Raw genomic sequence first — 18,154 nt, 5'->3', positions numbered from 1 at the left:
CTGAGGTCTTGAGCACTGAGAAAGTTTTCGTCCAGGATATCCCTGTACTTGGCCGCATTCATCTTTCCCTCGATTGCAACCAGTCGTCCTGTCCCTGCAGCTGAAAAACACTGCCACAGCATGATGCTGCCACCACCATGCTTCACTGTTGGGACTGTATTGGACAGGTGATGAGCAGTGCCTGGTTTTCTCCACACATACCGCTTTTTTTTTTTTTTAAGGCCGAAAAGTTCTATCTTGGTCTCATCAGACCAGAGAATCTTATTTCTCAGCATCTTGGCAAACTCCATGCGGGCTTTCATGTGTCTTGCACTGAGGAGAGGCTTCCGTTGGGCCACTCTGCCATAAAGCCCCGACTGGTAGAGGGCTGCAGTGATGGTTGACTTTCTACAACTTTCTCCCATCTCCCGACTGCATCTCTGGAGCTCAGCCACAGTGATCTTTGGGTTCTTCTTTACCTCTCTCACCAAGGCTCTTCTCCCACGATAGCTCAGTTTGGCCGGATGGCCAGCTCTAAGAAGGTTCTGGTCGTCCCAAACGTCTTCCATTTAAGGATTATGGAGGCCACTGTGCTTTTAGGAACCTTAAGTGCAGCAGAAATTTTTTTGTAACCTTGGCCAGATCTGTGCCTTGCCACAATACTGTCTCTGAGCTCTTCAGGCAGTTCCTTTGACCTCATGATTCTCATTTGCTCTGACATGCACTGTAAGCTGTAAGGTCTTATATAGACAGGTGTGTGGCTTTCCTAATCAAGTCCGAATCAGTATAATCAAACACAGCTGGACTCAAATGAAGGTGTAGAACCATCTCAAGGATGATCAGAAGAAATGGACAGCACCTGAGTTAAATATATGAGTGTCACAGCAAAGGGTCTGAATACTTAGGACCATGTGATATTTCAGTTTTTCTTTTTTAATAAATCTGCAAAAATGTCAACAATTCTGTGTTTTTCTGTCAATATGGGGTGCTGTGTGTACATTAATGAGGAAAAAAAATGAACTTAAATGATTTTAGCAAATGGCTGCAATATAACAAAGAGTGAAAAATTTAAGGGGGTCTGAATACTTTCCGTACCCACTGTAAATGTGCTCCCAAAACTCGAGCACAACACAGCAGATGGCACGCAAACCTTATAAAGCCCATATAGATTTACTTGGTTACAAACCCGACCCTTCATGAAACCTTAACCCGACCCAAAACTCGCAAGTTCTTCGGGACCCAATGGGCTCAGGTCTTGTAGCAGACCTCTAGTCCAGAGGCATCCCAGTGCTTGAGAACTTTTTAAGGATCCACTGCTCTGTTTTTATGTACATGCATTATTGCAATTCCTGATAGCCTGTCATTTCCCATGCTGGATTGTAGCCAGGTTTTCAGCCACCTCACTGCAGAGAACGACCTCTCACATGAACAGGTGGTCACTGGTAGAGTGAGGTAGATACAGTGGATGATGGGGTAGATGCATGTCTATGTGATCCTGTGTTTCTTTTGCTGTTGATGCCAGTACTGTTTGAAGTTGGTTCTTTACCTTCCATCTGTGAATCTCCTGGTCAGTGGAATCTGGCTGAAGGAGGTCTTCTCTGTATCATGACACCATCATTTCTTACTTTTTTTGTCTGGACAAAGCTGAATGTATTAGGTATGCAGCAAGCATTGCTGGCTCAGAGTTTTCCACAAACCTGTTGCTTACTTGGCTTGACACATGGTCAATAAAAAGGGTAGAATAGATTGAGTCTTCGGCAATGTGTGAATGGGGCTGAAGCTCTCTGATGCATTGTCGTACTCCATTCACATGTCTACTCATTGTTCTGGCTCAATCATAGCCCTGCCCTCTGGGATATTCAATCTCCAGACCCCACTTCTCCAACTGTGACATACTATTCTGTAATAGATGCAGCATCTTGTTTGACAAGGGGACAGAAACCCAAGAACTCTTCGCATATTTCGGCTTCATTGTTATGGTTTATGTAGCAAATGCAGACAGACAGTTGTTTGGTCCTGCTCACATCCACTGTTTCATCAGCAAGGACTGTGAAAAACCTGGCTTTTTAATTTCCTTAACTATGTTCTCTTGAATCTCAGCTTCACAGCATGCTATTAATTTGTTTTGAATTCTTGATCCTATGTATTTGACATTTTTTGGTGATGTCTCGTAGGGCAGGACGATTAATCGAAAAGTAATCAAAACTGAAATTCAGAACCTCTAACCGACGTAATTTTCCCATGTCGGTTATTTCGTTTCTTTTTTAATCCTGTTAATACTTTCCCCTTAAAATCATACTACCTCGTGTGTAGTCACGTGACTTCACTCCGTCCAGTCAGTGGCATGGAAGCATCCTGGAGGCGAGCTCAAATGCAACACAGACAACACAGAGCGGCGAGCCCTGAAGTGAGATCACATGCGTCTTCACTAAACTTTGTCAACTGTATGTGTTTTAAGGCTTTCCAGTTTGGAAATTCAAGCGATTTCAGACCATCGGATGTGTATCATTAAATTGAGCTACTTGAGTTGATGCATTGTGGTGCATGAACACTCATACAGACAGTGGCTGCACAGAGAGGAGCACAGAAACTCGTCAAAGCTGTCCTGTGATTTATCACTAAAGTAGCTTAGAAACTCAAGTTATAGCATATATTTTTCTACTTTTGAAGTAAGTGCTTACCCACAGTTTCATAATTAATAGAGAGACGGTATGACTAAATCACACATGCAATTGCTCTCATTAACACATTCAAATAAATGTACTGCTACTGTGCTAATTTCTGTATCTGATTTACAATGAGCAGAAATCTGTTACATAAAATAACTTTCATTTCAACAGTTATTTTATGTCAGAGCACTCTTTCATTAAGAAACAATATCCCACCTTTAACAGTCAAGCATATTTACAGGTCATATTGTTTAGTCCTACTGTCTCGGGATGATGTTTCAGTGTAGCATCGGGTAACATCTTCAGGCCATCTCTTCTTATTGTACCTGCACGTATTCACATTATTGACACTTCTTCTCACATTGGTACAATTCCCATAGCATTTAAGCAGGCTAGGATAACCCCAATGCTTAAGAAACCAGCTCTAAATCTCTAAATCCAGCACTTTTAGAAAATTACAGACCGGTATCCCTTCTTCCATTAATTGCAAAGACACTTGCGAGAGTTGTTTTCAACCAACTGTCTACTCATCTCTTACAGAAAAACCTCCTGGACAACAACCAATCTGGCTTCAAGAGTGACCACTTAACTGAGACTGCCCTGCTCTCTGTTACTGAAGCCCTGAGACTGGCAAAAGCAGCTTCCTTCATCTCTCTCATGAGCTGCACCCGCTGGGACTTCATAGCCTGCACAGATCAACCAGCACTTTTTCCACTGATAATTTGTTTGAAGTTTCAAGCCTTATTTTAACCCATTTCCATGTACTAATGCTGCTATGACTGAGCCAAGAAAGCATTCAGCTTAAACATCATTTATGTGAGTAGTGACAATAAGAAAAGTCTGTGTAATTGTTATTTTAATGAAACCATTGCTTATAGCTTGAAAGCACAATGCCTTAAATAGGGACATTTGTCTTTGTCTCCGTCATTAAAAAGGGCAAAAGACCAGTCTTAGGGTTGACAGGATGCTGAGCCACAACTCATTAAAAAAAAAAAAGAGGTGGAGATTTTTTCTGCAGATTACATTGCAACCGGGATGTAAGGAACGTCCCATTCCAAATCAGCAAATTAAACATACGAGGCTTTGTAAACACAAACCTGAATTTCTTGGTTGAGTTTACCTACATTGTGCTCAGATGAGCTCTTTGAGTAAACACTGCATTGTTCATTCAGTCTGAGGATGAGGCGGGCACTGGTCCTTCCTCTGGGGATGTCGTGGCCACTGGTGCTCCTTTTGGTGTATTGGTAAGCGTAGGTGGTCCCTTGGGGGGCCTTAAAGGGCAAGGGTGTCAAGATGACATCCCTTGTCTGATGCTGTCTCATTTTTTAGGGATATCTCAGTTTTTCCTTGAATGGGGGCCTGGCAGGTGCTCCCTGTGGGGACCCGTCTGGCATGGGTGCTCCCGCAGGAGACCTGGCAGGCACAGGTTCTCCCTGCTGGTACCTAGCAGGAACTGGGTCTTTTTGTGGGGCCTCTACTGTTCCCCACTGGCCTGAAGTGAGCCCACACTCAAATGATAAGCATAAACGATCCTCTACCTCCATTATTGCCCACCACTGCCCTGTCTAAATAAAACATTAAGACAATAGCATCCATTTGCTTAAATACTTGAAAGGTGGTCCCTTGGGGGGCCTTAAGGGCAAGGGTGTCAAGATGACATCCCTTGACTGATGCTGTCTCAATTTTTTAGGGATTCTCAGTTTTCCCCTGAATGGATGCCTGGCAGGTACATGTGATCCCTGTAAGGACCCATCTAGCATTGGTTCTCCCACATGGGACCTGGCAGGCACAGGCTCTCCCTTCTGGTACCTAGCAGGAACTGGAGCTCTTTGTGGGGCCTCTGCTATTCCTCACTGGCCTGAAGTGAGCCCACACTCAGGTGTTGAACGTAAACGATCCTCTACCTCCATTATTTCCCACCACCTCCCTGTCTAAATAAAACATTGAGACAATAACATCCATTTGTTTAAACACCTGAAAGGTGGTCCCTTGGGGGGCCTTAAGGGCAAGAGTGTCAAGATGACATCCCTTGTCTGATGCTGTCTCATTTTTTTTTTAGAGATTCTCAGTTTTCCCCTGAATGGGGGCCTGTCAGGTACAGGTGTTCCTTGTGGGGACCCATCTGGCATGGGTGCTCCCGCAGGGGACCTGGCAGGCACAGGCTCTTCCTGCTGGTGCCTAGCAGGAAATGGGGCTCCTTGTGGGGCCTCTGCTATTTCCCACTGTCCTGAAGTGAGCCCACACTTAAATGATGAGCATAAATGATCCTTTATTGCCCACCACTGTCATGCGAGGAGGGCTGTGATGAGCTCATCATGCTCATTTAAAAGGCTGAAGGGTTCTGTTTCTGTGAAACAGGTGGGCATGTTTGATATGCTCAATTTGTTGGATACACATCTTTGATGGCGGTAAGACGTTATTAAAAAAAAAAAAAAAAAAAAAAAAAGTATAATTTTGAAAGGCTGTTTGTGTGCAACGGTGAACTATCTGTGAAACTCTGTGAGAGAAAGAGATTGTGAAAAGAAGAGATGAGTTAATTACACCCAGAAGCTTCAGAAGGCAGTTGCCTTAGATTTATAACATTCATTAAATGTATTAATTAATTATATAATGAATTAACTTATTATTATTTACAATAAGTGATATGCCTAGTGGCAGTCTGTCAAAGGAAGAAAAAGAGATAATCATAACAATGAAGTTGAAGTTAACTTGTGTTGTATTAATGTGCCAAAGGCAGATGCATAAAGTGAAAATACAGTTTTATATTTTCTATATGCAGTTGTCTAGTCTTTTTTAAGTGTTTATTGTTATTATACATTTGCCTAATGCCCTAAGGAACAAAACACTGCCACACTGACATAACGTGTGTGAAAGATGTGTGTTTCATTCAAATAAAACTGAAGATACTTTAAAACAGTGAAATAAATATACATTTTAATTCATGGTTGTTTAAACCGCTCGGTTATTATCTTTATAACTTAAAATTACAACAAACCAATGCTTTTTATCGATTAACTTGCATGCAATTAAATTTTTTTAACAAACATGGTCCTCAGGTCAGGTGTTTTTCAGTAATTTTGCTCTCAGTTCTTGTACTCTTTTGTTTTGCCAACATCTATCTTTGACAAGTGTTGGAGTGAAAGTGTAGAAGCGGACAAGAGCATCTTTGTAAAGGTAATGACAGTAAACCCCAGGGTTTTGTTAGATTCAGCCATCAGAATCTTTAAAATCAAACCTTTTACAGGAAGTTTTCATCTCAGATGTCACATAGCTATCAGTAAACAACTGCAATCTAATTAATTTCATGTCATAATGGAGCTGTTACAATCCATTGGAGACTAAAACTCATAAGATCATTCAGACTCTTTCCCTTCTAGTTTCTAAAAGCTGCCTAGCTGATATGCTGTCACTGTCAGACAGGAATAACGCATCTGAATTGCTATCAACACAGCATGTACTGCTCTAATCACATTCAAGCATTGATCTCCCTTTATACATGTGAAATATTTCAAGTTGAATATCTGAATTGTCCTGCCTAAATGTGTGTATAAAAAGTAAATAAATGCATACAAGACAAACGCCCATTTTAGAGAATAATTTATTGCCAGTAGTAAAGCAGTTAAGCTAGTGGCAGTATTTAATAAAAATCATAAAACAAGACCATAGCATTGCTCACACACACAGACCCTGAAAAAGTCACATGTCTGTGAATAATCTTGCACTATAAATATATTGTGTCCCATTTTCATGGTCGAAAAATAAAGATGTTCCAAAGTCACAATTTACAAACAACAAATAAAAAAAAGAAAACAACACATCACAAGAATATGTAGACGTCCATCAGATGATCCGTTCAGAAATGAATGCGTGTTGTGACGATCACACATTCGTATCCTTTACATTTTATTTTTATTTTTTAGATTCTTTGCTTGTGAATGAACATACAGTAAGGCTGATAATGACACATCGGTTGACTTGGTATACTACTTTTTCCTCTCTTTTTTTTTGGAAAAAAAAAGCAAAAAATATCTACAAAAACCTAGTAAAACCTTGAAATCAAAACTGTACAATAAAATTTACATTACAAATGAATGAGGATTTGTATAAAAACAGTTTGCATGGTTATATCTATACAAATACAGATATCACCTTGATGCTTGAAATTATGCTTTTTCTCCCATTATCCATGACAAATATCAGTTATAATTTTCTGGTTAAATTGTACATCTCAACATGATCTTGTGCATGATGATTATTTAACAGCACAGACAAGTTAATGCTCTCTCCAATACTGTTAAATAATAATAATATTAATAACAGCCCACAAGAGCTACTGGAGAGAACTCATGTTCAAGCAAGTCTTTCCAAAACCCCTCTTCAGTGAGATACAGATGTATACGGTGTGTGTGCGTTTGGATGTTTGGCATTTGCGTTAAGTGTAAGACTACGTTTGTGTACCGTGTGGTTATGGTCAGTCTCCTGTAGCAAGGTTTCATTTAGGCACTTTTGATACTTTTGTGTTGGATCCAGTGTCAGACTTCAGTATGCTGCTGCTGATGTTGAGAGTCCAGCGGTGGTATGATGAGCCTCTGAAACTGAGCTCCCTCCTCCTCTCCTCCGCTCTCATAATCGCTCATCATCACTTCCGACTCCTCGCAGCAGGCGGACATGTCCGAACAGGATGCCGTGGACGTATACAGCGACAGTGACATGTTATCGGCAGCAGGGGGATCGAAGTCGTGGCCGTAGCCCAGTGTGAATCCTCCGCGCCTGTATCCTCCAGTGGAGGATGATGTGATGGTGCTGGTGGGGTTGGTCTGGGGTTCGGGATCTGAAGAGTAATGGTGGTGCGGTAGGAATTGGGTGAGGCTGTAGAGTTGGGGTAAGGGTGGGCGTTGGTGTACCACAGAGCCTCCGGGACTAGAGGGGGCACTGTTTAGCGCCCGCGTGGTGGACTGCAATGTGTCGTAGCGCTCCCCGTACTCCGGCACGGGTGGAGGAGGGGGCAGGTCATCATGAGAAGGAAAGTCGTCGGGTGGAGGGGGGAAGTCGCTTTCGATGTCGTATCCGCCGGGATAGTAGTCCGTGTCCAGCAGGGCGGGGTCATTGTAAAGGGTGGGTGGGGCCTCCACTACCTCATACTGAGGGAATTCCTGGATTCCAGGAAGTTGAACGCTCGGCATCCAGTCAGATGTGTCCCAATGATAGCCTGTCGGACAAAAACGGTAGTAAACATCACAGTGATAGATCACAATTTAAACAAAATAAAATCTTATGATTAGATTGGGGTCACACACTGAAGAAAGGCTGGGGTCAATTCAACTTCAGAGGGGTCCATTTTATTTCTGAAGTCAACATAAAACTTTTTTACATCGTCATGTGAAGTGCTAAAGTATTAAAAAAAGCTGACTTTGAAAAGATGATTTTAATCATCAGGAAATAATTCAAATGACGATTACATCAACACTTTTTTTTCGCACTCTCATTATTTGCTATTATTGCCAACACCTTTATTATACTAGTGTTAACTGGCATAATGTTCACTAATTATTTCAAAATTAATAAATAATAAATTAATTAAATTCATTTTTAAAAATTGTATTTATTAAATAATAAAAAAAATAGCCTCATGTTGACTTTAAAGTCACGGTGAAAGTGACGAAAGTGACAAACGTCCGAATATAACGGATTATCAAAAAAGAAAAAGTAAAGTGTTGCACATATTTATTTAAAAAATTAAACCTATGCATGGATAAATTGTTCACAGTAAGTGATAATATGCATTTAGAAATTATAGAAATTTTAATTTTATGCTGACTTTAAGACCTGAAATTCACAGAAAATCTTTTAATTGTGTTTTTTTTGTTGTTCAAATTACCATTTATTCCGTTTACTCCCTAAAAAAATTGAATTGACTTCAACCCTTTTCATAAATCACTAAGTTAATACAAGCCAAGTCATTTAAAACCAACAACATGCAATGTAAGTATCACACCAACAACGCAGATGCATTCAGCTTAACACTAATATTACTGGAGTGCACACAAATACACACGCCACACATGTGCATACACAATAACTCAGAATATGTCTATTGCTCGTAGAGTTACACAACCTTGAGAGAATACTTTCAAAGATTCATTTTTACACAATATATTATTAGGAAAAGTCTTTTAATGGTTATTATTATGTGGTTTGGGGGAATTCGAGGAAGACAACAACAAGTTAAACTGGGAACACAAACGCAAAAAAACAGAACTTTTTTAAATGCTGTGACAAAAATAACACAAAATTACCAAAAGAAAGTTTTTAAGAAAGGTGAGTTGATTTTTGTCACAGATTTGTGGACATGCAGTTTTGTTATATTGAAGGGGTAACCAAGCCAAAAGTAAATAAATTAATTAATTTTAAAAATTAAATTTAAAAGGCTTCAGGCAAATTGTACAAAAAAATAAAATAAATAAATCACCTCTTGGGTTCTTGTGTTCATGAGCCGAGAATGACTCTTTAGACAAAAAGCAAAGAGAATTGCAGAGAAAAGAGAGAAAGAGAAAATGTCAAATACAAGGAGATCAAAGAACAATGTGGGAAAAAAAAAAAAAAAAGAGTGTAAGAGGACGTGGATACAAATGAAAGAACCATGAAGGAATGAGACAATCTTCATGCCATTTGCTTACACAGAAAAATTGTTTCATATCACAGAACGGCGGGAAGGTGAAATCAGCCTTGGCAAGATTGCAGATTGCAGTCCATCTCAAATTAGTAGAACAATCCTCAAATGAGGCACCTGATTGGCTAATGAGGCATTTCAAAGAAATTTTCCAGATGTGATTAGTCTTTTGATTAATTTCTCTGTCTCTGTATATTTGGTATGGGTGAAGAAAATGGCATTTTGGACAGCTAATAATCACCCATCAAACACTAAAACAGACACTCAATAATCAGCAATGAAGCAGCAAAAGAATACCTTCTTTCTCCACCGAGTCAACAACAGAGCTGACAAGGTGGATTACAGTCACTAGGGAGGCTTGTAAGAAGGGCAGATAAAAGAAATCTAACATTAATTTTTCAGAAGTAAACATGACAGTAAAGAAACACTGGAAGAGCGAGGGAGAGAGGAAACGGATAGACAGAAGCGTTTCTTACGATGAGACATTGCATTCTGACATCTGACAAAACTGATGGATTTGATTTGATTTACCAGCACTTTGAACAACAAATACTGACTCTGGTTTTATGGGATTTTGGGTGTGATCTGAGGGATGGGAGAATGGCAGAGGGATTTGGTTGTGTCGGTAAGGCACACGTCTGGGTTGAGCTCTGGTGGAGGACAGTGGGAGTGAGAACTGACGTTGTGCTCATGATTACAAACATTAACAGAGAGATGGAAGGAAGGATCAGGAAAATTCTCAAAGATAAAAGAGAACAAAGACACTCTCTGGCCCCAAACCAAAACCAACAGATGGAGAAAAATGAAATAAGCAGGATTGACGCTTTAGAGGAATATGCGGGTACATGGCCATAAGGAAATATGGATAATCTGTTCAATATAATGCATTAGTATATATCCGAGATCCATTGGGGCAGTTTTTAGGGCAAGATCAGGGGTTGAAAAGGTCAGTTAAGGGTCAGATTCAGTGGTTAGATGACTTTAGGTCCCTTTCACATGACTTCACCTAGGGGTGTTCGAAACTACAAATCAAAATCCACTTGCAGGTTCAGACACTGACAGATCAGACATGTTGCTTTAGCGGCAGTCACACAGGATGTGCTTATGAATTCAAAAACAGCTGAATGGAGTGAATAGAACTTTTTTGGGCAGTTTGTTTGTTTTTGTTTTTTGTTTTTTGGATGGTTATAGTGACGATGCTTAAAATGGGATGAATTGAGAGATGTAACTTCCGTGTATGTTTTAAAATGAACAGTTACCTACTATGAATTGTAAATTCTTTCACTTCTAACTGCTAAAAAAGGAAAATATTAAAACAAAACAAAAAACTGAATCTAGAAACTGGATAAACTCGCTAACAGACCATCCTGCAGTGTTTTTATTGTTAACTAAAACTAACAAATATTAAAAAATAAAATGGAAATATTAGATGAAAAGCTTGCCTTGCGACCTATAACAGAAATAAGTAATAAAATGACAAACTAAAATTGAAATAAAAAGTATACATAGGAATATTTAAATAAAACAAAAACTAATAAAATGGACAAAAGACACATAAAACTAATAAAACATAAAATAAAAGCCAATTCAAAATATGAATAAATACTATATTATATAAATAATCCTAAAATAACACTGCCGTGCTTACGCATTCCTACCTTCAACGCACTTCTAAGCACATGCATCATTCGCCGCTTTGATCAACCAATATCTAACGTGCATAATATGAAGGTTATTTACTGAGTCTGATGATGTACACAGCTTTGACTAGATTTGCACTTAATCAGTCTCTCTTTTATCTTGTTTTCATTTTTGCACTGACACCAGCCTCATAATGACATCTTTATAATTCGTCTGTTAACAATTTGCTTTGCTATGAAAGGTCAGCAGCAAATGGTTCAAAGCTGAAATTTGTTTGTACTTTAAACACTGTGTTACAATGTTCAACCTGACTGCAACACAGTGCCTAGGGTACAAATTTGACGGTTTGTTCCCTTCAGTTCAACGCACCGGGGAACGCTGCCACAAGTCATGTGAAAGGGCCTTCAGATATAGTTATCAGGATCAACAGACCCATCATGTGTACTTTTCATACCCTGCTTTTACACTCTGAGCTGATGTCTTCAACCATCCATTGGCTTCATTAAGAGAAACAAAGATAAGGGGAAAAAAAGAGAACAGATCCAAAACATGAATTCCACACAGAGAACTAATAGATACACTATATAGGTCATTCACAGATGTTGCCTTGAACTGATGAAAAACTTATGAGAAGCTGCCGAGAGAAACTGCAAAAGAAAAAGACGAAGGGGTTTGGAGGGAAGACACGCTTTCTTCTTTTTATGCATTGAGAATTTCACAGGGCCTTTAGTGATCGCTTCCTTTCACCGTGGGCGAGTGTTCACTTACGAGCAGGCCTCTATTTAAAACCTTGCTCGGTGTCTGTGGTGAGATTTGATCCAAATGGGAGCTGAAGCCCCAGTGCAGCGAGAAGGAAGAGAGAGAGAAACGACATAACACATGACCCAAAACATATCACCCTTTACACTCAGTTACATCAGTAAAATAAAGACAGACAGGGTTAGCAGATGTATAGAATTAAAAACAAACAAACAAACAAACAAAAAAAGCAGTAACTATATGATGAAATAGGAGTCTGTCTACTAGAAGAGCATGCAAGAGATTTAGGCTATGTTTGGAATTGCATACTAGTAATGTTTCTACACTATGTATACTGTGAACAGTATGCAGAATTCCTGTATGCAGAGAATAACCAGTGTTGACCTTTCTAGTATGTCGAATAATCAGAAATAATATCAGATACTTTAATAAAAGTTTTCACACCATAAAAATGGATCTTAACTGCAATATGACAGTTTTATTTATGAGGTGATGACCGAACACCACTCAAACTAAACAAGTAATGTAACGTGGAAGTGTGTCGCACATACTACTCATAACTGCAACCTCTGGACTGGTGAAAAAGAACTCTAATGCCTTTGCTAACATCCTAAACCATAAAAAGAACCATAAAAACAATAATAATTAAAAAAAAAAAAAAAAAAAAAAAAAAAAACTTTACAGTTCTAATAATACAAGTTTTGACAAAAACTAAACAATTGAATGATAAACTTCACATTTCAGCCTTTAAACCTTTTTTTTAAGGAAAGATGCGTCAACATTGTACATTATATATTATATAATTGTACATTATATTTCCTTCAGAAATCATTTGAATATGCCGATTTGCTGCTAAAGAAACATTTTTTTATTATCATCAATGTTGATCAGTTGATCAATTATTTGATGAATAGAAAGTTCAAAAGAACAGCATTTATCTGAAAAAGAAAGCTTTTGTAACATTATCACTACCGTTCAAAAGTTTGGGGTCAGTAAGAGGTTTTTTTTTTTTGTTGTTGTTTTTTTTTTAAAGAAATTAATACTTTTATTCAGCAAGGATGCATTAAATCAATCAAAAGTGGCAGTAAAGACATTTATAATGTTACAAAAGATTAGATTTCAGATAAACACTGTTCTTTTGAACTTTATATTCATCAAATAATCCTGAAAAAAATATTGTACACAAATATTTTGTACAATTGTACACATTAAATGTTTCTTGAGCAGCAGATCAGCATATTAGAATGATTTCTGAAGGATCATGTGACACTGAAGACTGGAGTAACGATGCTGAAAATTCAGCTTTGCCATCACAGGAATAAATTACTTTGTGATATATATTAAAATAGAAAACAGTTATTTTAAATTGTAATAATATTTCACAATATTACTGTTTTTTACTGTATTTTTAATTAAATAAATGTAGCCTTGGTGAGCAGACGAAACTTCTTTTAAAAACATTAAAAATCTTAGTGGTTCCAAACTTTTGGACTGTACTGTATATATAATTTGCTGTTGTGACTATATATATATATATATATATATATATATATATATATATATATATATATATATATATATATACACAGCAAATTTAGCTTTAAAATGAGTTTGCAGTTATGGCTAATAGTGTTCACACTAAAGTAGCATCCTGCTATTTGTAAAATTTTTTACATCTACTTCTTTGCACACAATGTTTTTTAATTAATAGACAGCATTCAGTGTATACTGTCTGTATGTAGAATGTAATATGCAGTACACTCCATTCTAAACATAGCCTTTTCTGTCTACATAAAAGAAGTTTTATTATTTCCACAATATTTTTTCATCTTGTTACAAGGAAACATGCTATATAAATAATTCTGATATCTGTTAAAAAAAAAAAAAAAAGTCATGTCATTTCACTGATAATTTGCAGTGTAGCCGGCTGATTACGAGCCATCAGTCATCTGAGTAAAAGCAAACGTACCATTGTCGTCACAGGACTCGGACTGGAAGGAGCTGAGAGAGTGGACCTCAGACATGCTGCCTCTGGTGTTGTAAGGGTGGCAGGCACTGTCCTCCACTGGTTTCTTACTTAGACATGGGTCCAAGTCCACTACTTTAGCTGTGAGGAGAAAAAAAAAGGCACACAATCTTACTTACTGAGCCCACGTAATAGATTAAATAGATTGTCTTTTACAAGTCACATGCACAACATTTGGATTACAGATGGGTCTGTACATACCATCGTAGTCATAATCCCAACTGGGCTTCTGTATGGAGTCGCTGTCAGACACTGAGTTGGAGGGTGGGGGAGGTGGCAGGTTAGGTGCTACACTACAGACAGCCACTGTCTTCCTGTGCCCATGCACAGAGTCAGGGTTGAATGTGCTGAATTCTGGGTGTTCTGGTATGGTCGAGCCCTCAAAGGAGTTGCGGTCTAGATTGTTGCGGGAGTCGCTTGGAATGCTGGGTGTGTAGGAGATTGGCCGTACGGGGACCTGGGGTGGGATGTCGGAGTAGATGTTCTTGTTGAGTTTGGAGTCGAAGTATGGCCGCTGAAGGAAAGTGTGTGGGGCTCCCGAGCCAACCCTGAGCTTGTCCTCATCATCAGATTTGGATTTTGAGCGCCGACAAATGCGCTTCCGAATCACTACGAAGAGTAGGACAAGGAGGAAGATGCTGGCGACGAAAACGACAATTCCGATTACTTCCTCCAGGCCGATGTTCCAAGAGGTGGAGACAAATTCGTTGCGGATTTCAGAACGGAGTTCACAATGCTGCCCACTGTAGCCCGTGGAGCAGTTACAGTTGAAGGAGCCGTATGTGTTCTGGCAGTGACCACCATTGCCACAAGGGTTCTTCAGACACTCATCTACATCACTGAGGCACCTAAACACATAAACACACACAAACATGGCATCAGCGGTAAGATTTTGAAGTTGGTAATGTTTTTGAAAAAAGTCTCTTATGCTCACCATGGCTGCATTTGTTAGATAAAAAAAGAGCAAAAATAGTAATACTATGAATTTTTTTATTATTTAATATTTTAAAATGTAATTTATTCATGTGATGGCAAAGCTGAATTTTACTCCAGTCTTCATTGTCACATGATCCTTCAGAAATCATTCTAATATGCTGATTTGGTGCTCAAGTAACATGCCTTATTATCAATGTTGAAAATGGTTGTGCTGCTTAATATCTTTGAGGAAACTAATTAAATTAAATTTTATTACATTATAAGTGTCTTCGTTCAAGTCTCATTGGTTCATAAGACGGATCAAAAGATTTACCTGTCTCCTTGAAAACCTGGTTCACACTCACAAACAGGACCATCCAGGCTATCGATACACTTGCCGCTATTCTTACACGGGTTATCTGTGCAGTATGGACCCAGCTGACACCTGATAGAAAATTAAAATGAGCCAAATTGTAAGTAAGAAACTTCACCCACACAAATTTAGATAAACTTCAAATACGAAGAACTGTGTTTGGATAGTTTTTAATTGCAGTAGAAACTTCTCAAAAAGAAAATTGATTCTGTCTTGCTGAATTAAATCTGATTACCAATCACACTGCCTCCCAAAGCTACTGATTAAATTTCCAATTTAACAGGAATTACTGAGAATGCCGCATGGATCTCTGAAGTATTTTCCTTAAGTTTGAGTGTCAGACTATGCATATTAATGACGTTTAATTAATGAAAATATTGACAGAGCTTACTTTTATTTGGTTACATATCTGGAGTATACAATGTCATTAAAATTGAAAAAGAACTAATTTAATGAAATATCAAACTTGAAAATTATACTTTGCACTACATCCTGTTCTTCTTCGTTTATCTAATTATTTTAATTAGGTATTAAGTATTAGGTACAAATGAGTGATTTAACATATTTAAAAAGAAAAAGCATGACAAGTAAACAAATATATCTGCTAAAACAGTCACATATAGAGAATGATGAATATGTGTGTATTCCAACAGTGTACAGCTGCCCCAAAAATATCAGGACACTTAAGCCACTCTTAAAAATGTATGAATGTCACTGCACAAAATATCAAAACTGATAGCATTTGGAGCAAATCATTTATATTAAAAAAGTTCAAGTTATCAAACAAAATAAAATATTAATGTTCATAATTAAAACAAAAAAGTGTCTGAACACTATTTGAAAATACAGAAAAGTTTTCTGAACTTGGAACATGTCTATAGATAATGGCATGAATCTGCACCTACACCTACTAAAAACAACCAAGACCTTGCATCATTTGTTTGCAGATGCAATATGATTTGATATTGTTATCTAAAGTAATTAAATTCATGAATTTATAAGTATTGGCTAAGTGTCTGAATAACTTCTGGGGTCATGTGTGCATGTGCTCTTACCGTTGGCCAGAGTATTGTCCTCTGCACTGGCAGTAGAAGTTTCCTCCTTGTGGGATACATGTGCCTCCATAGAGGCAGGGATTAGAAGCACAGGGGCTGATAGTAACTTCACAATGAGTACCCATGAACGCAGCAGTGCACTTGCAGAAATATCCTACAACAGCACATTAGAGCACAGCATTATTAGTCAGTCCTATATATAACCAACCACAATGACTCAAATCCAAAGAAACACCACACATACCTCCATTAGGCAGAGATGAACATGTGCCTCCATTGGTGCAGGGGTTACTGGAGCATCCCTGGACTGGAGGAGCTAAGCTGCATCCGGGAGCCGCTTCGACCAACTCCTCCAGCACTGAGTGAACCCCTCGAACCTGAGACAGTGGCAGCTCCCTCCCATTAAACACAATCCCCTCCAGACAACCCCGCAGCCCATTTGCCACAAGTCTTCCTGAGCCGGACGCCGGCCGCGCATGACCCCCAAAAAACATGCTGGTGTCTAGGTTAAGGGTGCGGAGAGTGCCTGGAGCTGTGCCGGATGCAGCGTGGACCTGATCCAGGACCAGTCTGGCGTAGTTGCCGTCTACCTCAAGTGAAACTGTGTGCCATTGTCCGTCACTGACCTGGGTACTGTGCACAGACACCACACCAGGTCCACTGCCACAGTCAAACTTGTACTGTAGGCGGCCGTTCACAATCTGAAACACACAAACATAGTTTTGTCTTTCATGCAGACCCTATGCTGATCAACAATCACATACATCTGGGGTAAAGTAAAAAAAAAAAAAAAAAAAAAAAATACTGTCTCAGATCTACCATAAGCCTATTATTAGTCTTTTTTTAAAATATTATTTTAAATAATTTATTATTAAATATAAATATATATATAAATAAAACAATAAATAACTTTAAAAATATAATTATAATATTTACAAAAACAATTTTAAAAACATAAAATGTTTTTTTTTTTTTTTTTTTTACACAATTTTTGAATGTTACCAATCAAAAGTCTTTCTGTAGAGATTCTGTTAGTTCAAAAAATATTTTAAAATGTGTTCCCCCAATAAATAAATAATATATAAAATAACAAATCGTAAACAGCTCGAGCAAACCTGTCCATTAAGTTACTTGAATGAATTTAAATGGGTGTCTGAGAACCTATTAAGCAACCCAAAGCCCATGCAACATTTTTGGGCATATTTTGTGTCGGCATCATTTTTGGACAGAAAACAGGCTTATGACACCCAAAAATATGTGCCTATAAAAACCGATGTCCAAATAGACAGTTTATTAGTTATTATTAAACAGCCAAAAAGATGAATCTGGGAAGTACTTCAGGTGTGATATTACACTATTCAGACAGTTTAAAAAAAAAAAAAAAAAAAAAAAAGATGAAATGAGGAATGATGCCACACATTATTATAATGTAACAGCAGGGAGATGACACTACTTGCACTTCCTTTGCTCTATCTGTCAGTTGTGTGGTTTTCCCTCACCAAAGTGGAATGCGTGAGAAAGAGCTCCCCTCTCTTCTCCCAGCTCCAGAATAACTCCCTTTCTATTTTCTCTTCTTTTTTTGGAAGGATTGAGGGGGTTAAGAGTACACACTCACCTCCAGTATGCTGTAGTCTGTGCCTTTGGCATACATGACAGTAGCATGGGTGGAGTACGTTCTCAGTCTGAGGGACAGCTTCATTTCTTCTTTATTCTCGTTCTCCATCAGCCTGTACCGTGCATATCCATTTCCACTGAATGTCAAGGACTGACGCTCTATAACAAGAGAACAAACCCAAAAAAGTGATGTTATCGTAATGTACACACCCAAAAATAAATGTTTAATCCAATTTTCATTTCATGAGCAAAATGACACAGTATGCAATGACATCATCATTTGATACAGCTAAAGGCCAATTCACACCGCACTGACAAACGGCAACAGACACTTCGTCGGGTTTTGACGGATCAGTGCGTTACCCCTATCTGGGTCTGTTGGCGTCTGTTGGAGTTGGTTTTCGCGAATTGAACATGCTGAATCAGAATTAGGATGTCTCAGAGGTGACGTGC

General features: G+C 38.5%; 1 protein-coding gene across 11 annotated transcripts in view; it reads right to left on the bottom strand.

Moving 5' to 3' along the window:
• Nucleotides 1–6,228: 6,228 nt before the first annotated feature.
• The window catches only part of fat1a (FAT atypical cadherin 1a), a 95,567-nt gene continuing 83,641 nt past the window's right edge, over nt 6,229–18,154 (bottom strand). For 4 of the 11 annotated variants that reach the window (XM_048197458.1, XM_048197456.1, XM_048197463.1 and 1 more), the window contains 9 exons: nt 17,703–17,860; nt 16,332–16,788; nt 16,088–16,241; nt 14,994–15,104; nt 13,946–14,592; nt 13,688–13,825; nt 9,616–9,675; nt 9,118–9,153; nt 6,229–7,857 (listed from right to left, as the gene is read on the bottom strand). In XM_048197458.1, coding sequence (XP_048053415.1) covers nt 7,181–7,857; nt 9,118–9,153; nt 9,616–9,675; nt 13,688–13,825; nt 13,946–14,592; nt 14,994–15,104; nt 16,088–16,241; nt 16,332–16,788; nt 17,703–17,860 — 2,438 coding nt within the window. In that variant the 3' untranslated portion in view covers nt 6,229–7,180. The other 7 variants (XR_007185881.1, XR_007185883.1, XR_007185882.1 and 4 more) reach the window with 7 other exon arrangements.

The sequence above is a fragment of the Megalobrama amblycephala genome, linkage group LG7 (genome assembly GCF_018812025.1).
Source record: "Megalobrama amblycephala isolate DHTTF-2021 linkage group LG7, ASM1881202v1, whole genome shotgun sequence".
In the NCBI taxonomy this organism is placed as follows: domain Eukaryota; kingdom Metazoa; phylum Chordata; class Actinopteri; order Cypriniformes; family Xenocyprididae; genus Megalobrama; species Megalobrama amblycephala.
This window is presented reverse-complemented; position numbering and strand designations above follow the sequence as displayed.